This window comes from Mercenaria mercenaria, chromosome 17 (assembly GCF_021730395.1).
Source record: "Mercenaria mercenaria strain notata chromosome 17, MADL_Memer_1, whole genome shotgun sequence".
NCBI lineage: Eukaryota > Metazoa > Mollusca > Bivalvia > Venerida > Veneridae > Mercenaria > Mercenaria mercenaria.
Window position 1 is genome coordinate 58,811,978 of NC_069377.1, and position 21,909 is coordinate 58,833,886.

Below are 21,909 nucleotides of genomic sequence, written 5' to 3' on the forward strand. Positions count from 1 at the left end.
TCAAACTATATTTACAATAGAAAGTCATGCCATAATATATTGTGATAATACTCAGCTACCTGTGGTGATCAGTGTTATGTGCTTGTCAATAAATGTATAGCTAACTGTTGTAAATTATATTATGCAATGCTGTATTGTTTAACAATCCACATGATCAAATCATGTTGGCTTTCTTCTTGCATTTTTAGCTCATTTAGGGTGAGGTATTGTGATCGCTCACCGTCCAGCGTCCGTCCATCCGTCCGTCCACACTTTTCTTTAAACAACATCTCCTCCTAAACCAACAGGCCAATTTTGATGAAACTTCACAGGGATGTTCCTTGGATGGTCTTCTTTAAAAATTGTTCAAAGAATTGAATTCCATGCAGAACTCTGGTTGCCATGGCAACCGAAAGGAAAAACTTTAAAAATCTTCTTCTCAAAAACCAGAAGCCCTAGAGCTTAGATATTTGGTGTGAAGCATTGCCTAGTGGACCTCTACCAAGTTTGTTCAAATCATGACCCCGGGGTCAAAATTGACCCCGCTCCAGGGGTCACTTGATTTTACATAGGAAAATCTTAAAAAATCTTCTTCTCAGAAGCCCTAGAGCTTAGTTATTTGACCTGTAACATTGCCTATTGGACCTCTACTAAAATTGTTCAAATCATGACCCCTGGATAAAAAATGACCCCACCCCAGGGGTCACTTTATTTTACATAGATTTCTATAGGAAAATCTTCAAAAAAAATTAAAAAATAAACCAGAAGGCCTAGAGCTTAGATATTTGACATGTAGCATTGCCTAGTGGACCTCTACAAAATTTGTTCAAATCTTGACCCCCAGGGTCAAATTGACCCAGCCCCAGGGTTTACTTGATTGTACATAGGGAAATCTTCATAAATTTGCTAAAAATAAACCAGAAGGCCTAGATCTTAAAGCTTTAGCTAAGAAATTTGTTCAAGCAAGCAACTCTACTCAGGTGAGCGATATAGGGCCATCATGGCCCTCTTGTTTATTTATCTGTGCCAGTATGTATCAATTTCCAGGAAATAAACATCATATTTCGAATGTTTTTGTCACTTTATCTTTTTAATAGTGTCACTGTCGGTCTTGTGATAATATTCAGTGATGAAGTTTCACAGTCACACAATTTCAACATTGTTCTGATTTTCTCCTGCTGCTATCTCCGTATTCCAGCTGTTTTTCTAGGTCCGAAATTAGCCAAGAATTTTTGGTAGTTTCCCTGACTGATATAAACATTTACAATAAGGCTTTCTGGGTCACTGTCTGTTTCTGTGGAAACCACTGTTGCTTCTTTATACAGCCATCTGAAAAGTACATTTATTTGTATTGTATTTATTTCATAATTTAATAGTGTTCACTCAAAACTATACAGCAAACAAACCGAGGGTAAATTCTAAGAATTACTTGCCTCCTATGACCAACGCTCGGCATATGAATTCTATTTAAATGCGGGCGATTTGGTGAAATAATATTTTTGTGGAAGTCTTGTTCAGATAGATGGATTGGGTTGATAAAATAAGACCTTGCAGGCTTGCATCTGGAACTACTCCAGGAAGCCATCGAGCTAGCTATGAAAGGTCATTGGTTCTACCATGTGGCCACCCTACCAGTAATAATGAATCAAGAGGCACCCCTTGGAACTTCCTCCACCAGGAAAAGCTGGAAAGTTTCCATTTGACCAAACTGAATCCTAATACGTAAAACTAGAGGTGCTTTTGAGAAAAGTGCATGTCTCGCACAACTGCCTAATCATCTGAATAGAGAAACTCTTTATATATGGTTTGCAGCCTATTGGTATCTGTTGGAGTTGGAGTATCCAATCTACATCTGTGTATCGGTAGTTATGTTCAAGGGCCATAATACCGAAGTGCCTGGGCCGATTTGGCTAGTTATCGAACTTTGCAGAGGACTTATTGGCAAACACATTTTGTTCAAGTCTGGTGAAAATCGGATGAGAAATGTTCGACTTAAGAGTGTGGACAAGCTTTGTGACAGACAAACAGACAGGTCCCTGGAGTAAATCAATATGTCTCGCACACCACTGTGTGGTGGGAGACATAATTCAACTTTTGGGAATGTAATGGCAGTCAGTTTACTTCAACTTAACCGATTTATTTATGACATCACTGTTACAGTGTTGCATGTTTTCTGGGTCATGCAGTCATAGGAGTAATAGATATCTGCAAAGACTGGAAAGGTGAGAAAACAAATCTACCATATCAGTCTAGGTGTGTTATACAGGAAACCTATTCCCAGTTTGAGTTAAGATCAAAGACTTTACAAAACCTTGTTTTTGTACAAAATCTCAATTTCTGGTAGGATTTCCTTGTCCACAAGTGGAAAGGCATGGTAGATTCAAACAAATGTCCTTGCTCTGAGATGTATGCTCATCAAACCCACCTTAGATGCGGCCCTTGTAGAGGTATCTTGATTTTCTTCTGTAAGAAATGGATATTTTTCAGCAGACGTTTCTGTACTTCCTGTCTGAGATCATCCATTCCCTCCCCTGTCACAGCAGATATACAGAACACATCTGGATCAGGAACACTACCCATGATGCTTTCCCTCTCAGACCTGTGGTATATTAATAGACTAATTTCTGATATCATGGACTGTACCCTACCAAAATTTTCTTCTGCTGAAATCCTATGTTCAATTAAGCATTGGCCAATTAAAACTGTTATAAATTTCTACAAGGCAGTCTGAAAGACGGCTAAATCTCCCGCCACTGCTATGGATAGTGAAAGGGTAAACCTTTGATTTTAGCTGTGACCTTGACCTTGAACTGACATGGCTGACTCATGAATTCTGCACAACGTCTTGATGAGGTGATCATTTGACCCAAGTTTCATGAAAATCCTTCAAGGGGTTTAGGAGACACAGAGCTGAAACCTTTGACCTTCAGTTGTGACCTTGACCTTGAGTTGACATGGCTGACTCATGAGTTCTTGATGAGGTGATCATTTGACCCAAGTTTGATGAAAATCCTTCAAGGGGTTTAGGAGATACAAAGTGGACACAAAATGGAAGGCTCAAACCTTCGACCCTTAGTTGTGACCTTGACCTTGAGCTGGCATGGTTGACTCATAATTTCTGCACATCGTTTTGATGAGGTAAATACCATTTTAAATTCTTCAGGTTACGACAGAATGAGGCTCAACTTGACTAGTGTACTTGTGAGCCACATGCTGACTTTATAAGTTCTGCATCTGATAGGTACTTGACCAAGTTGAAAGCTCAAGATTCGATAAGCGACACAAATGGAAGGCTCAAAACCTTTGACCCTAAGTTGTGACCTTGACCTTGAGCCGGCATGGCTGACTCATGGGTTCTGCACATCGTCTTGATGAGGTGATCATTTGACCCAAGTTTTATAAAATTCCTTCAAGGGGTTTATGAGATATAGAGCGGACACAAAATGGCAGGCTCAAACCTTTGACCTTGAGTTGTGACCTTGACCTTGAACCGACAAGGCTGACTCATGGGTTCTGCACATCGTCTTGATGAGGTGATCATATGACCCAAGTTTCATGAAAATCCTTCAAGGGGTTTAGGAGATATGGACCGGACACGATTTTGTTACGGACGGACAGACGGACGGACGCAGACCATTCCTATAATCCCTCTGCCAAGGCTGGGGATTAAAAATGAAGACTATTACATGACTCTAGTATATATTCAACAAAATCATGTCGACTAGGCTTAGAAGTAAAAAATTTAAGAATAAAACTGAAAATTAATATCTGATGTCATGGTATAAAACACTGAATAAAAGACATGCCAGTCAACAACCAAAACCTATAGGAAGATCCTTTGAATGCATAAAAAGCAAAAGGAGCAAAAAAAAAACCCAAAGAAAACACAGGAGGCCCTGTAAAACTGAGTCTGTCCATGAGAGGTAATGAAATAGGCAACACCGCTAATGCCCCCTAACACTTCCTTGAGTGAAATTCTATTAAACATATAGTACATTGAATGTATTCCAAGACCCCAAAGGAGCAGAAAATATAACATTGACTATCAGAGAACAGTAACATCACTGTATAAAATAACGAAAAACACTGGAGCCCATACACAAATTTATGGAAAGGATGGTGAAATGTTTTACGGACTGAAGCAGAGCTGAAATCTATATCTAATTTTTTGTCTGACTGCCCAGTCGAAAACTGCATGTGTACCATAGTGATATGTATTTCAGTAAAACACCTATCACAAGCAAGGGGATAAGCAAAATGCTCAAGTTATGGTGAGTTTTGAGCAATCAAAACATAGGAAATAGAAGTAAAACAGCCGGGGACCAAATAAACTGCTCATATCAGCCCTGGTACTAAAGCCATTGATGCAGTGTTTTACTGTTCTTGTAATATCATACTGAGTAAAGACAGCTTTATCATATTTTTATACAAATAGCAATCTTGTGTTGTGAAAAAAAAAAACACATTAAAAACGCTTCGGGCCATATACAACAACACTGGTTATCATACTGATAGGACAGAATATCGTCACACTGAATAAAAGAGAGACGCAGTCAAAATTTGTTCGCTCAAACTCTGGTAATTCAAACACTGCCCTTTGCTTGAACTCATCACCAGGTCCCAGCCAAATCCCTGTATAATGTAAATTGTTTGATGGCTTGAACTAGTGATAACTTAAACAAGCAAATTCAATGAATTGGTATCCCCCGCCGAAAGGGTTTGTGGTGAGGAATGGCAAAAAGATATATCCGGCAAAAAGTTAAGGATGTTAATAAGAAGCAAATAATTTCATTAGTCAAAATCAATTTAACAGAAAACAAATGTTTAATTAAAGAGTACATAATAAATGTATGATACTTTGATCCTGACTAAAGAATTTATTTTGAATTGGATATGCTTACTGTAATAAGCTTAGCTTTTAAAACAAAATGCAGTTAATTGAAATGTGAGCTTGAAGTTTAACTGGAACGAAATATTGTCTTTGAGTGGTTTGGCACCAGGTGTTGCTGTTTAACATGTACATTTGAACTTAAAAGAACAGATGTCCTTAAGAGAACACAGGTAAGGTATCTTGAACATGGCTGAGGGCAAGGTTTGTGCAGTCACAACTTAACATGTTGAAGGTTTGAACATTAGAAAAAAAAGGAATGGAAATATATAATATGTATATATATCTATTTTTTTAGGGGGAGGAGGTGCAGGGGAACGGGAGAGGAAACAAAATTTCACATGTTGATATAAATATTGATTGAAAATTGAAAATGAAAAAAAAGGGTAAAAGGGTGAAGTTGGGGACAGAGGATGCATGATCAGTGGTGGGCATGACTGGGTGGAGAAGTGAGGTGGGGGAATGGTACAACTTGGAAGGTTTGAAAAAAAATCTAAAATAAGAAATGAATTTTTTTTTTTTGGGGGGGGGGGGGAAGAGAGGTTGGGAGGGGTAGTGACCAAGGCAAGTGGGTGACCAGGTGTGGGTGCTCAACTTCATATGTTTATAATAAATGTTCACAGAAAAGAATGAAAGAAATTTAATGAAATTCTGCCAAATGGTAAGTTTGTTATGTACAATTATGTGGATTTTTAGACAATTAAAGGGCAATAACTCTGAAGTTACAAAAGAAATCCGTACAAAATTGACTGTGCACAACCACATTATAGTGTTCTAAATTCTGTTAAAGTTTCATAGTTTTAGGTCAAATATATCAAAAGTTATGATGCAGAAATTGCCATATCTATAGTACCCTGTATAGTTAACACTAGAAACTTCTAAGGGCCATAAATCTAGTGTTACTTGGGCAATTTGTCTGAAACTTGATGGGCCCCATAACCTCATAGTGGTGAACATGTATATGAAGTTTGTTTGAAAAAAATTTAAAATAAGGAATGAATTTTTTTTTTGGGGGGGGGGGGGGGGGGGGGGGGGGGGCAGGATCAAGGTAAGGGGGTGTCCAGGTGTGGGTACACAACTTCACATGTTTACAATAAATGTTCATGGAAAAGAATGAAAGAAATTTAATGAAATTCTACCAAATGGTAAGTTTGTTATGTACAAATATGTGGATTTTTATACAATTAAAGGGCAATAACTCTTAATTTACATATAAATCCGAATGAAATTGTGTGTACACAACCATATTATGGTAATCTAAATTCTGTTTAAGTTTCATAGTTCTAGGTCAAATAAATCAAAAGTTATGATGCAGAAATTGCCATATTTATAGTACCCTATATAGTTAACACTAGAAATTTCTAAGGGCCATAACTCTGGTGTTACTTGGGCAATCTGACTGAAACTTGACGGGCCACAAGAACTCGTAGTGGTGAACATGTATATGAAGTTTTAAATAAATATTCCCAACCATTTCCTAGATATGGCTCCGGACGGATGGACGGAAAGACGGAAGGACGGACGTTCTAACGAAACGGTCTTTATGTGACTACCCCATTGTTCTCTCTATTGTTCTAACAGTCACATAAAAAGAAAAATAGTCACATAAACAGAACGGAATGAATGACATCAAAGAGAAAGTACCGTTATGCAGTCATTTAACCATCATTTCGCGGGCACGGACGGACGGACAACGCCAAAACTATATCCCTCCGACTTTCGTCGGGGGATAATAAACAATTTGTGCCAGTCCCGTCAAGTTTGAATATTTACATTTGCCCTATTCTTTTCCATTGAAAATTATGACGCTCATTTTGTATTAACAGCAAAAGGAAAGGCACCAAAGCTATGACAAAGCTGCTTAGTGATAACGGACCGCTGTTTTGACAACATCCACGTATAGTCAGGGAGAACTTTCCTTAGATGACGTCACAGTTGTTCCATCTGGTGAAAAGAATGGCCGGGAAGCTGATTTTATTGTTAAAAGCAACAAAATATGTGACATTTATAATGTAACCTTGTTTACAAATGGAAAAGAACTACAAGAAATGAATGTTTTTTTTTCGGAGTTCATGCTAAATGAACGACAGAATAGGATTGACAAATTAAATATGAATCGCTAATGGATTTGCTGCTCCTATTCTGTTGTTCATTTCACATAAATGCAGCAAAAAAAAATCATTTCTTAAGAGAATGAGGTTTGACTGAGTTACAAACAAGGTACAATAATTAATACATGTACTTAAATAAACAAACTTACTGGTCAATCCGGTCCACCTTGTTGTTGACCTCTATCATACTGGACAGCTTATGTTTCGGGACCAGTTTCTGTATAGACTGTGTAACATTGAAACTCTGGGCTTCCAGGTCTGGATGGCTTGCATCTCTCACATGTAAAATCAGATCCTAGATAAAATGAAAGGATAAGTTTAATACTTACCTAGTTTCATTTTTGTATTCAATTTACATAGATTTACTTTAGAGAAATAGAGTACTGTGAAAACAACTTGCATGGGTCAAAACTGCAATCACAGTTCTGCATGGGGTGGATGGGGGAGGGAATCTAGTGTGATCTGGCTTCAAGGTTATAAAACCCACTCTGGAGACCAGTCTCGAATCTAAAGCATTTGCCTGGTTGATTCTGAAACTGACCAATGACAAAGTTGCATTCTAAGACTGGTTTCCAAATTCAAGTTTTAAAATGAAAGCTGAACTGTTTCACAAATATATACCAATGCTAATTTTTTTTAAATTCCTTTAAAAATGAAACATATTGAAATAAATAAATAAAAAAAAAAATAAATACAATATATAATTATGATGCATCTATATATCAATATAATTTTAACAAGAGGGTCATGATGACCCTGGATCGCTCACCTGAGTAATATGCGCTACATGTTTCAAATGTCAAACTGATGATAAAATATTAAGAAAGTCAGTAGGTCACATTCAAGGTCAGAGAAATTCAGTTTTACGATTTGTGTGCAAAACTGTGTATGTCATCAAAATTTCAAGGCTGTATCTTAAAAAACAAGAAAGTAGGTCAGTATGTCAAGGTCACAGTCAAGTGACATCATATTACTTGGGGTCATCAGGTAATTATAATTAAACAATCTTGGAAATAGGATCAGATGATTTTTTAAGTATTTTCCATATATAACTCACATAATAACTAAGTGACCCCAGGGCGGGGCCTCTTTTAAACCCAGGGGCATAATTTGAACAATTCTGGTAGAGGACTAATAGACAATGCATCATACCAAATATCAAAAGCCTAGGTCGTATGGTTTCAGACAAGAAGATTTTTAAAGCTTTTTCCTATATAAGTCTATATAAAACTTGGGACCCCCAGGGCAGGGCCTCTTTTCACCCAAGGGGTACAATTTGAACAATTTTGGTTGAGGACCATAAGACAATGCTACAAACCAATTCAAAGGTCTAAGTGTTGTGGTTTCAGACAAGAAGATTTTTAAACTTTTTTTCCTATATAAGTCTATGTAAAACTTGGGACCTCCGGGGCGGGGCCATATTTAACCCTAGGGGGATAATTTGAACAATCTTGGTAGAAGACCACTAGATGATGCTACGTACCAAATATCAAAGCCCTAGGCCATGTGGTTTTGGACAAGAAGATTTTCAAAGTTTTCCCTATGTAAGTCTATATAAACCATGTGACCCCCAAGGCGGGGCCATATTTGACCCTAGGGGGATAATTTGAATAATTTTCGTAGAGGACTACTAGATGATGCTACACACCAGATATCAAAGCCCTAGACCCTGTGGTTTTGGACAAGAAGATTTTTAAAGTTTTTCCTTTCGGTTGCCATGGCAACCAGAGTTCTGCATGGAATTCAATTCTTTGAACAACTTTGAAAGGGGGCCCACCAAGGATCATTCCTGTGAAGTTTGGCGTAATTCTGCCCAGTGGTTTGCAAGAAGAAGATTTTTTTAGAAAATGTTGACGACGCACGACGGACTACGCACATCAAGTGGTCACAATAGCTCACCTTGTCACTTCATGACAGGTGAGCTAAAAAGTGTTCAGTTTACATACAGAGTGTAATGTGTCCTCAAGCGTTGCAGTGAATGCTTCTTTCAGGCTACCTGGAAGATCAGTAAGAAACCCAACCGTGTCCATGTATATGACCATCATGTTGTTAGGCAGTAAACCACCATGAGCTGTAACATCTAGCGTGGCAAATAACTTATTCCTTGGAATCATGTCCTCATCACCAGTTAAAGCTTTGATTAATGATGTCTTACCTGTAACAAAACAAAACCATTTCAATTAAATACTGTAAACCTTTAAATGATTTTGCATTTTATCAAAATTCCCAAGAACAGAATATTCACAAACTGGAACAGTCTCGAAATTGTTGTTTGCTACAATATCACTTTTGAGAAACAAACACTAACTAGAGCTATCACTAAAGGTGATGAATGTACCCCCTCGCATGCACTAACACAGTACATTGCAATTTGACGCACACAAGATTGCATAATTATGTGGACTTTATGTATATAGACTGTATATAGACTGTATGTATACAGTATAGTAACAAAAAACAAAGTCCCATAACTATGCAGAATATTTATCTAAAAAAACGTAACATGCACCATGCACAACTAGGGTTGGTACTGATCACTTGGTAAATGTGTGAAGTTTCATTAAATTGTGTGCAAGGGTTCGGAAGATTAGGCGCGCAGAAGACTGCATAAGACTGTATGTACATAGTATATTAACAAGAAACAAAGTCCCATAACTCTGCAGTTTTTGTTGTTGAAAGAACCTAACATGCTCCATGCATAACTACTGTTGTTACTGATCACTTGTGTGAAGTTTCATTAAATTGTGTCAAGGGGATGAGGAGAGATGGTGCGCACAAGATTGTGTCTATGTATATAGTATAGTAACAAAAAACAAAGTCCCGTAACTCTGCAATTTTTTTTTCTGAAAGAACCTAACATGCCCCATGCACAACTACTGTTGTTACTGATCACTTGTGTGAAGTTTCATTAAACTGTGTCAAGGGGATGAGGAGAGATGGTCGCACAAGATTGTGTCTATGTATATAGTATAGTAACAAACAAGGCAGTCTGAAAGACAGCTAAATCCCCCACCACTGCTATGGATAGTGAAAGGGTAAAACCTTTGATTTTAGCTGTGACCCTGACCTTGAACTGACACGGCTGACTCATGAATTCTGCACAACATCTTGACGAGGTGATCATTTCACCAAAGTTTCATGAAAATCCTTCAAGGGGTTTAGGAGATACAGAGCTGAAACCTTTGACCTTCAGTTGTGACCTTGACCTTGAGTTGACATGGCTGACTCATGAGTTCTTGATGAGGTGATCATTTGACCAAAGTTTGATGAAAATCCATCAAGGGGTTAAGGAGATACAGAGTGGACACCAAATGGAAGGCTCAAACCTTCGACCCTTAGTTGTGACCTTGACCTTGAGCTGGCATGGTTGACTCATAATTTCTGCACATCGTCTTGATGAGGTAATCATTTGACCCAGGTTTTATAAAATTCCTTCAAGGGGTTTAGGAGATATAGAGTGGACACGAAATGGAAGGCTCAAACCTTTGACCTTCAGTTGTGACCTTGACCTTGAGCTGACATGGCTGACTCATAAGTTCTGCACATCGCCTTGATGAGGTGATCGTTTGACCCAAGTTTGATGAAAATCCTTCAAGGGGTTTAGGAGATATAGAGCGGACACAAAATGGAAGGTTCAAACCTTTGACCCTAAGTTGTGGCCTTGACCTTGAGCCGGCATGACTGACTCATGGGTTCTGCACATCGTCTTGATGAGGTGATCATTTGACCCAAGTTTTATAAAATTCCTTCAAGGGGTTTAAGAGATATAGAGCGGACACAAAATGGAAGGCTCAAACCTTTGACCTTGAGTTGTGACCTTGACCTTGAGCCGGCATGGCTGACTCATGGGTTCTGCACATTGTCTTGATGAGGTGATCATTTGACCCAAGTTTTATAAAATTCCTTCAAGGGGTTTAGGAGATATAGAGCGGACACAAAATGGCAGGCTCAAACCTTTGACCTTGAGTTGTGACCTTGACCTTGAACCGACAAGGCTGACTCATGGGTTCTGCACATCGTCTTGATGAGGTGATCATTTGACCCAAGTTTCATGAAAATCCTTCAAGGGGTTTAGGAGAAATAGACCAGACACGAATTTGTTACGGACGGAAGGACGGACGCAGACCATTCCTATAATCCCTCTGCCACGGCGGGGGATTAACAAGGAGCTGCGTTCAATAAACACTTGATGCCCCCAGTTGCATCCTTGTCGATAGATTTTGCACCTAAGTCCGAAACGCGGTCAAGGTCAAGGTCAAACTGAGGTCAGGTGATGTTTGAAGATGAGGAATGGTCACAGTTTACATCTGTATTAGTATCAATTCATTCTTGTAAGGGGTATTGATGCTATACGAAACGGTCCCATTTGGTTAAGCAAGAGATGTCCCATATAAAGGAACCTAAGTCCAAATGAGGTCAAGGTCAAAGTCAAACTGAGGTCAGGTGATGTCTGAAGATGAGGAATGGTCAAAGGTTACATCTACATTAGTATCAAGTCATTCTAGTAAGGGGTATTGATGCTAGACGAAACGGTCCCATTTGGTTAACCTCGTACGGACGGAAGGACGGACGGACGGACGAACAATCACTATGTGCCTCCCGATTCAGTAGATGCTGGGGGCATAAAAACAAAGTCCCGTAACTCTGCAATTTTTTTTCTGAAAGAACCTAATATGCCCCATGCACAACTACTGTTGTTACTGATCACTTGTGTGAAGTTTCATTAAATTGTGTCAAGGGGATGAGGACAGATGGTGCACACAAGATTGTGTCTACGGACAGACGGACAGACAGACAGACAACCTGAAACCAGTATACTCCGCCCACCTTACAACTTTGTTGTCAGGGGGTACAATAACTGAGAAGATTTCAATCCACCCCTGATTCATGTGTGCAAGTTGTCAGTTACTTGTGCAGAAAAGGCAGTACTGATACAGAATCTAAGGACACTGGTTAGGTTTACTAACCACTGTTACATAACTTGAATACTGTTGAAAAATTGAAGCTTGAACACAAATCAAAAGAAATATGAGTTAATTCTTGTTTGACAATTGATTGGCAAAAGTTGAGTGCCTAATGGAGAACCAATATAATTTATAACTCTAATGTATACATTACAATAGGTTTAAAGTCCATGTTTAGTGTGCTGGAGAGAGGATGGGAGGGATGTTGTACATACCACAGTTAGTGTAACCAATCACTGCTATTGTTGGTATCTGTTGACCAGACCGTCTGCTGCGGATCAATGTTCGTTGTTTCTTTAAAGATGCCAGAGCTGCCTTTAACTTCTTTTCCCGCTCCTAAATAAACCGAAGATTAGTTTAATTTACTGGTGTTTGATCTCTACCAGACAACTGTTCTTTAATAATTATTATTTAAGTGTATCAGTACAGAAAAGTTACACAAAATGATACAGAAATCCATTGGCAGTAGTAAAATGCCAGAGGACGAAATCAATTACTTCCGGTTTATCAAACGTGCAGAACTACCTTAAGTGCAAGTATTATATATAAAAGAATGGGGAAAGCAAATATACATATCTAACCTTTAGACTGCTGGCAGCGATTCTGCCTTTGTAACCAGCGCAGGCCAAGATCAGTCTGCACATCCATGCAGGCCGATCATGGTCTGCATTGTTAGCTATTCAGTCAATAAATTTTCAGTGAACACCCCTTTGAATAGTAAGTGGTACTGCCTAAATTGAATGACAGACCAGTCCATTTTAGAAATTTTAGCAGGGTAAAGGCTAAGAACAAAATTCAAAAGAATAAGAACAAACCTCAAATGGATATCTCCTGTATCTTTTTACTTGCCTTCCATATTCTCCAGGTTGAAATCCATGAGCCATACAAAACCTGTTGACAAAACAGACAAAAAAAGATGTTAAGGAAAATTTTGGGGGCATTATGGTGATTATCCAAGCAAATTTTATGGCCAAGATGGACACCTACATGTAAGTAAAACAATGTAATATTTTAACTTCATGTACCTTGAATCAAAATGATGATCATAGTGATGAAACATGTGATTCTACACCAGCAACCTTAATCATTCTCAGTTTATATTTTTCTAAAAGAAAAACAAGAGAAAAATGCTAAATATTTGCACATTTGACAAAGTTCTCCGCTTAAGTATTTTCTGGAAAAAAATCAAATATGATGATGTAAAAAATGTTTATAAACATTCTGGTGGATTTATCATTGTACAGTCATTTAAGGTAATTCTGCATGTTCAGATTAAACTAGAAAATGCTTTTGTAAAAATGCGCACGTCTCCCCCAATGCAAAGTCCTACAGGTAAGAAGTCAATAGGGGTCAGGAGCGAAAGTCAAAGAGACACTGATATTTGGCTGCAATAGGGATCATCTACTTGGCATGTCCAGTCATCCCGCTAAATTTCAACACTCTTGGCCTAGTGGTTCTCAAGTCACTGTTCAGGCTCCTGTGACCTTGACCTTTGATGAAGTGACCTCAAAATAAATAGGGGTCATCTACTCTGCATGTCCAATCATCCTATTAAGTTTCAACATTATAGGTCAAGTGGTTCTCAAGTTAATTCCAAAAAATGATTTTACATGAACAGGCCACTGTGACCTTGACCTTTAATAGACTGATCCTAAAATCAATAGGGGTCATCTACTCTGCATGTTCAATCATCCTATGAAGTTTCATCATTCTGGGTCAAGTGGTTCTCTAGTTACTGACCGGAAATGGTTTTCAATGTTCGGGCCCCTGTGACCTTGAACTTTAACAGAGTGACCCCAAAATCGATAGGGGTCATCTACTTTGCATGTACAATCATCCTATGAAGTTTCAACATTCTGGGTCAAGTGGTTCTCTAGTTATTGATCGTAAAAAATGGTTTTCAATGTTCAGGCCCCTGTGACCTTGACCTTTGACGGAGTGACCCCAAAATCATTAGGGGTCATCTACTCTTCATGACCAATCATCCTATGAAGTTTCAACATTCTGGGTCAAGTGGTTCTCTAGTTATTGATCGGAAATGGTTTTCAATGTTCAGGCCCCTGTGACCTTGACCTTTGACGGAGTGACCCCAAAATCAATAGGGGTCATCTACTCTTCATGATCAATCATCCTATGAAGTTTCAACATTCTGGGTCAAGTGGTTCTCTAGTTATTGATCAGAAATGGTTTTCAATGTTCAGGCCCCTGTGACCTTGATCTTTGACGGAGTGACCCCAAAATCAATAGGGGTCATCTACTTTTCATGATCAATCATCCTATGAAGTTTCAACATTCTGGGTCAAGTGGTTCTCTAGTTATTGATCGGAAATGGTTTTCAATGTTCAGGCCCCTGTGACCTTGACCTTTGACGGAGTGACCCCAAAAATAATAGGGGTCGTCTACTCCAGCAGTCCTACAACCCTATGAAGTTTGAAGGTTCTAGGTCAAATGGTTCTCCAGTTATTGCTCGGAAATGAAGTGTGACGTACGGACGGAAGGACGGACAGGGCAAAAACAATATGTCTCCTTGGGGAGACATAATTTTTCTACAATGAAGAGTTTGATTAAACCATGATTATTCAAAACATATAAAGATATACTTGGAACATTTGGCCAATAATTTTTTTTAGGTTATGTGCTTGATTTTATTCTAGATTGATTTGAAAATATGTACCTCAATCAAATTTTATTATTGGAGTCTATGGGAAAATCATGATTTTGATGACATTTTCGTGTACATAAATAATTCTACAATGCAGACTTTTATAAAACATTCAAAACTAAAGTAGCATTTATGCGAAAAATAGCCAATTTGGATATACAAATGTAGTAAACAATGCCTTTTTACTTCTATTTTTATCAGAAAAAAAAAAGTTTCAAAGCTATATGACTTCATATGATAGTCATATGTACTTGCATGCAAAACTTTAACCAAAGTGTGACACCGACGTCGACGCCAGGGTAAGAAGAATAATAATATGTAATAATAATAATAATAATAATAATAATAATAATGACTTTATTTTACAAGGCAAACATATTTGGAAACCAATCTTACATATGGGCCTCAACATATGAGCCGTGCCATGAGAAAACCAACATAGTGGGTGTGCGACCAGCATGGATCCAGACCAGCCTGCGCATCCGCGCAGTCTGGTCAGGATCCATGCTGTTCGCTAACAGTTTCTCCAATTCCAATAGGCTTTAAAAGCGAACAGCATGGAGCCTGACCAGACTGCGCAGATGTGCAGGCTGGTCTGGATCCATGCTGGTCGCACACCCACTATGTTGGTTTTCTCATGGCGCGGCTCAATTATATACATGTTGTGAGAAAGAATACATTAATACAAACATATGAAAACATAATAAAATTACAATGAAATACATTTAACTAAATACATTTAACTATTCTTTGAACAGTCGAGCTAAAAAAACTTATCATTCTGTTAAATCATGTGAATGTACTTTAAATTTAAATGTTACCTAAGGAAGGGCAATTCTGCCAGTGCCAAATGTAGTTTAGCTTCCCTTGTTTGTGCCTGTGCTTTAAACACTTGAGTCACAATAAATGACCTGCAAACAGAAATAGATATTGTTGTGCTACATCCCTCCCTAAACTAATTCTATGAAAAACTTTCACCTAAAACATTTCTATGTTATTCTGTATGTTATTTTAGAAATAATATATTCCAAACAGTGACTTTGTCACTGAATAAAATCACTGTTTGGAGTTCAGATGTGAAGGAATTACATCATGCAGACGCAACCTTAGTGATATAATATGCATTTTAATGACTGTCTGAGCTTTAATACTAACCCTTACCCTGCTAAATTTCTATAATAAACTTGTCCATCTTTCAATTTGGACAGTGCCATTAACTGTTAAAAGGGGTGCTTACCAAAAAGATACTGACTAAATGGCGAATAGTGCAGATCATGATCAGACTGCACGGATTTGCAGGCTGATCATGATCTACACTGGTCGCAAAGGCAGAATCAATTGTGTCCAGCATGATACGGGTTGACATGTTATCAAGGATACAAATACCTATGTTTATTGTACTCTACTGAAATACATGGTAGGAGTATGGAAATTTTGAAAAATGTTCAAAATAGCATCATATCTGGGGGCAAATAAAACTGAAACAGTGCTGGTGACCTAGTATTTTTATTACATTTTACAATACATCATAACATGATCTTGTAATACAGAACATTTCATCAAAATCTATTATTGCGAAAAAAATCATGAAACTGCCACGATTGTCTTTAATAGCATTTAAAGCACTTAAAATATGTGTCTTTTATCCGAAATTTATGTCATATGGGATATGAGCTTTTATCAACTACATTGTATTTACAGTGAATCTATATTCATAAAGCAATTTATAAACAACAATTTTACTGATACTTAGAATCTTTCTGACAACTATTTCATTTAACATCTGTGAGGCTTACTGGTTGGTAATATTAGAGAAAGAAGCTACCTCAGTGATATATATTTATTTTAATTTAAATACATTTGTAGCTTCAATGAAACAAGAGCTGTCGGAGGACAGAAACGCTCGACTATTCAACATCCTTGTCAACTGAATGAATATTAAAGTTGAAAGAGGGGGTTATGGAACCTGTACAATGCATATCAGCTCATGACAGTGGACAATTGTGTGAAGTTTCAATCCATTCCCATTTGTGGGTACTGAGATACCAGCTTACATACAAAAACTTAACCAAAAAACTGCTAAGTCGAAAAAGAGACATAATTTTGGAAAAAGAGTTATGGAACCTGTGCACTGCATGTCAGATCACCACAGTGAACAAATGTGTGAAGTTTCAATCCATTCCCATTTGTTGGTATTGAGATACCAGCTTACACATAAAACCTTAACAATAAATTTCTAAGTCGAAAAAGGGGCATAACTTTGTAAAAAAGCAAAATAGAATTATGGAACCTGTGCAATGTAAGTCAGTTTATCACAGTAAATAAGTGTGTGAAGTTTCAATGCATTCCCACAAGTGGTTACTGAGATACCAGCTTACATACAAAAACTTAACAAAATCAGGACGCCGACGCCAACACGCACGCATGGTGGAGTCCAATAGCTGTACCGGTACCTATTCTTTGAATAGTCGAGCTAAAAAAAGCTTGAAGCTTCCATGAATCAATTTTGAATCTGCTTCCATGAAAACCCCAGTACTAACATCTATCCACTGTTATAGGCCTTTCCATTATTTGCAGATGGTGATTAAATAATGTGAAATAGATTGCTTTCCTTGGGAACAGAATTGGATGGAATCCATTCATAGTTGTTTTGAAGCTGCACTTTAATTTCAATGATAAAAATAATATAGACTCAAACATGTCTATCTGCAATAAGAAGTTAGATACCTATCAAAGACTGGAAGATGCCAAAGTCTCTGAGCCAGAACACGCTGTTCAGCGGACAAAATATTTCTTGATATAAACACAGCACTGATTCCTGGTGTACTTCGGATTTTTTCTGTCACAGTTTCAAAGGCTTTTGTCATCATACGTATACTTTGCTGTTCCTTTACTTTCACAGTTTCCTGTTAAACATGAACAATTGATAAATTACACATAGACAAAACATACATTAGAAGGATTTTGAATATTTCAATCTAATTTAAAATTTCTGAATATGAACATTGTAAGTTTGCTTCAAAGATATTTCTTTTTACACTGCCTGCATATAAAGCTCTTACATGTATAACATATCTGCATGCAATGGCCATTTCTAAGAATACCTTACAAATATTTCATTCAAATTAATAGATTATGGAGACTGGGGTCAAAGTCAGGTCATTCTGGGTTTCTAACGCATGTCTGTTTGCTTAGGAGTCTGATACAGCTACTGCACCACCGCATATATTATACAAACTGACCTAATAATTATCAACCGACAAACAAATGTAAGTACAAGGTACAACTTGGTATATTCTTGGTACATTTCTTGTAATATATTGAAACATCCATACATACAAAATGTATTGGTAAGTACATGTAAAACATATTTGTACTTTCATGGTTTGGTCAGCATAATTGCTTTCAATTTAAACACAAAATAACCCACTATTTAATATTTTGTTTCACTTACAGAATTGACCACAGTCCATCGAGGTATGGAATGTACAAGTGCTTCATTTTCTGCCAACTGAAGATGAGGTGCTGATGTATTCTGTTTCCTTAAGCTTCCAGTCATAACTGAAATAACAACAAAGAGTAATTGAGCACCGCTGTGTGAAAACCAATGTCAGGGCTTCTGTGCAGTATGATCTGGATCTATACTGTTTGCTTAGCAGTTGCATACAAATGCTGAAATCTAAAAATGAACAGTATTTATAATGGATGTATACTGATCTGGATCCTTGATGACCATGAAGCCCTAATGTTGCTTTTCGCATGGCATTGCTCAAATATTTCTCTATTAAGGTTCCACAATGCCAGCAAACATGGTGACAATTATAAAAACTTCTGTTACAGCCAGGTTGGTAAGGGTGTAACTGTTTACCTAGTTTCACTTGTCCATCACCGTTAAGTGTTCTTAGTTTCAAATCACATCTGGTAAGTAGAAGTATTTCATCTGAGGAAATAATCCAGCTGACTTGCTAAAGAGCTCTACCCGCAGACACCCGCCAATGTCTGATATAATAAAAGGCACCTAGGGCCTTCCTTCATCGATAAAGCTGAGAAAGTGCCCTAAGACCTTATCTGTGTTGCCGTGACTTAAAACTAGGAAAAAATCAAAGATTACACCAAATACAGAAATTGTAACAGCTATTGAGCCATGATTCTAAAATGGATTAAGGCAACTCATCTCTTTTTTCATAAAACTACAGAAGCCATCCTGTTGGTAACTTGAGCAGTCTTAGACTCAGAGTATGGCGAATACAAAATACATAGGTTCAGTCAGGAAGTTTGATATGTTTCACTACATTAGAGATTGTTGGGAATTTTGATTAGAAGTTTTAGAAAGTTAATATTCAGTGAGATATTACCAAGCTGTAGAATAAAGACTCTGTGTCCAGCATCAGGTAGACTACAATACTGCTTAACACACTCATTGTATACATTATCCTTTAGCAAACTGTCCGCTGAAATAAACATACACACCTGCCAAGTTCAATATAATATTGCCATAAAAAGTGTTTTTAGTCTTTTCTGTGAAATGATTACTATTCTTTGGGGATTTATTTTCATTCATTTCCTGGTTGCATCAATCCATGAAATTAAATCCAACTGAACTTGCTGAATAAATAATAAAATATCTTCTTATTTTGTCTCTATATTTGGAATCCACAACAAGATGAGTACACAGTGAGTAGTTTACAAAAAATCAAAACTTCATGCTAACAGTATCCTGTACGCAATGTGACAATCCCTGTAAGAATTTGAATTACTATAGTTATGAGCAGAGTTATGTATGTTTAAAAGTATACATGTATTACTAAATGAAATATATGGACTGAACCTAGGGTTTGGAGCCTGGTCATTACATGTTGGACATCGCTGATTCTGCAATTTTCTTAATTTTTCATTAAGTGAATTTAAAAAGAAGTGTTTCACTTCAAAATTCTTACCTTCAGCAATATTTTCTCCATCATCTTCCTCTCTATGGTTCTCTTCATCAACACCAACGATTGTATTGTCTTTTTCTATTTCACTGCAATAATATCTTACAGGATTCCTGAAAGCTACATCTCCAGTCTGCTGAGCCAAACAGTTTATACACACTGTTCTCTTCAATAAACCATTGCAATCACTTCTCTCAACCCTACCAGTTGTCCCTTTGAAAGAAATCTTTTGTGATTCATTATCTGTAAGTTTTTCTGAAGTCTGTACATAATCATACCTTTTTCTATGTGCAATTCCATGGGATGCAAAAACTTTTATTACTGACTCATGTTTGTTTTGACTAATGAAATGGCTTTTTATATTCTTATTAAATGTCTTATAAATCCAACTTCTCAAATAATTCTGCTTGAGCAATGGAAGTTTGTTCATCTCTTTCTAATCTGTTTATAACCAAAAGTTTCAAGCAAATTTATTAATTAACAATAGGTAATTTTGATGGCTGCGCTTTTGGTTTTGGATCATAGCCAATTCTCTCATGTATAATTTCTGTTTTTGTTTTCAGTGTTGTTGGCGTATCACTGGTAGAGGGAATGTCGGCGAGCACTTTGTTCCTCTCAGATTCCCGTTCTTTCTTGATTACCTCGTACTCCTTCTCTATATCAATCAGCTTGTGCTCTATACGTGTTGGATTTCTGCGGAGCATCCTGCTTTGTGGTCTTTTGTCTGAATTTGAAAAAAAGTCTTGGTTAGTACATGATTCTACAACAAATGTACATGACATATATTTCATATTAAAGTTCACACAATCTGACAAGGGTAAGTGTAGGATACCAGGCCTGTGCTCATAGCTGAAGTGTGTCAAAGTTCAGAGTTTACAGTCTCACATACATTTCCATAAAGCACTTTAAAATTAGACTAGCTACTCTACTAAACTTTCCAGGAACATTTTCTTTCTATAAATAATGAAACAGAGCCAGTCTAAGTTTATTGTTTACAGTCTCACATAAATAAAGCTCAAGTTTGTGAAATTAGACTGGCTACACAGCTAAACTTTCCAGATACATTTCCTTTCAATTTTAATGAATGGAGCCAGTCTATATCCTAGTTCTAATAATAAATATCATAATCATACAATCCTTTCGCAGAGAGATTAGCTTTTGATCCTATGCTTTATATAAGTAAACAGGAAGAAAAGAAAATATCTTTTTTATTTTTTTTTTACTATAAATCTAGTGCCAAGTCTATAGCATTTTTAAGTCAGTGTTGAAGTTTAAAAGTTTCATTGATTATATTCTTATGTGCCAAGACATTTATTTACCTCAGCAAAATAAGGACAAAGACTAGTTAAACGCTTTTTTAGACAAGCTTACTGTCGCTGAGTGGCTGCTTTTTAATTTCTGATATTTGCAGCCACCGCAACATTACAGTTTGACCTGTCACAGTATAAAACAAACTGTATACGTCTGATTGGTTCGACTAACGCTTTTTGTAATGTACATTATTGGAACTTGAACAATATTTAGAATAAAATTGCAGTCTTGAAAGTATAAGTTTTACAGAAATGATACAATGTATCTCTGGACAAATCTTAGCAAAAGGCTTATAACAATATACAAAACATTTCAACAGACATTTATTACAACATAATTATACAATTAGGGAATCTGGAAAACTTCTAGGAGCTTAATATAACCCAGAGAATAGGAATCAGGACAAACAATAGGTTTATCAGAGTGTACGTGAGTCGCGATATTGTGATAATTTTTGCATAGGTCAATATCTCTCCTCCACGTACAACAAGGGAAGGACCTTTTCTGTGGTGAACCTAAAATCCAAGAAAATTCTTCGTGGCAATTTTTAAATCGCATTTACAAAAACATTAGTCAAATTTTAAGATACCAGGAAAGAATATCCATTTTTTCCTTCCAAAATCATTGTTGATGTTTATGCGAAAATAAATGGCAATTTTTTTATACAGTAAACCTAACTTATAAGGAACTCGGATATAAGGAACACTCGGTTATAAGGAACAGTTTTCAATTCCCCGATCTAATTCCTTCTTTATTCAACGTAAAAATCCTCGGTTATAGGGAACTTGGTTATAAGGAACACTCGGTTATAAGGAACACATTTTTCAGTCCCAAAGTACAAAATACAATTGAAAACACCTCGGTTATAGCGAACAGACATAAAGAATAAAAATGATTGAAAATCGGAAATAAACAGGAGAATCGCTGATGACGTCAGAGTAACGTCGGCACTTTTACGCACTTTCGTGCACATGAAGTCTCTGCTATGATATTCACGATAAAAAGAAAATAGATCTATATAATTTCAGCATTAACCAAATTTACCTACTAGACGGTAGTAGAC

At 37.1% G+C, this 21,909-nt stretch overlaps 1 protein-coding gene across 1 annotated transcript; it reads right to left on the bottom strand.

The window, feature by feature from the left end:
* Positions 1-955: 955 nt before the first annotated feature.
* On the bottom strand, positions 956-20,108 carry LOC123537486 (putative GTP-binding protein 6). The gene is made up of 11 exons (XM_045321219.2): positions 19,542-20,108; positions 18,960-19,055; positions 18,059-18,165; positions 17,332-17,510; positions 15,426-15,515; positions 12,758-12,833; positions 12,158-12,278; positions 8,925-9,133; positions 7,128-7,273; positions 2,405-2,578; positions 956-1,308 (listed from the first exon to the last, which is right to left on the bottom strand). Exons 1-11 carry the CDS (start codon positions 19,963-19,965, stop codon positions 1,161-1,163), a joined length of 1,770 nt encoding a protein of 589 aa, XP_045177154.2. The 5' UTR covers positions 19,966-20,108; the 3' UTR covers positions 956-1,160.
* Positions 20,109-21,909: the final 1,801 nt, after the last annotated feature.

Coding starts and splice junctions, on each gene's coding strand:
- LOC123537486 (XM_045321219.2), bottom strand. CDS start 19,965: ATGAACAAACTTCCATTGCTCAAGCAGAATTATTTGAGAAGTTGGATT. Junction 12,834..15,425: donor GCAGAATTGCCCTTCCTTAG/GTAACATTTAAA, acceptor TTTTGTCAACAG/GTTTTGTATGGCTCATGGAT. Junction 7,274..8,924: donor TTGAGGACACATTACACTCT/GTATGTAAACTG, acceptor CATTTTATCTAG/GATCTGATTTTACATGTGAG.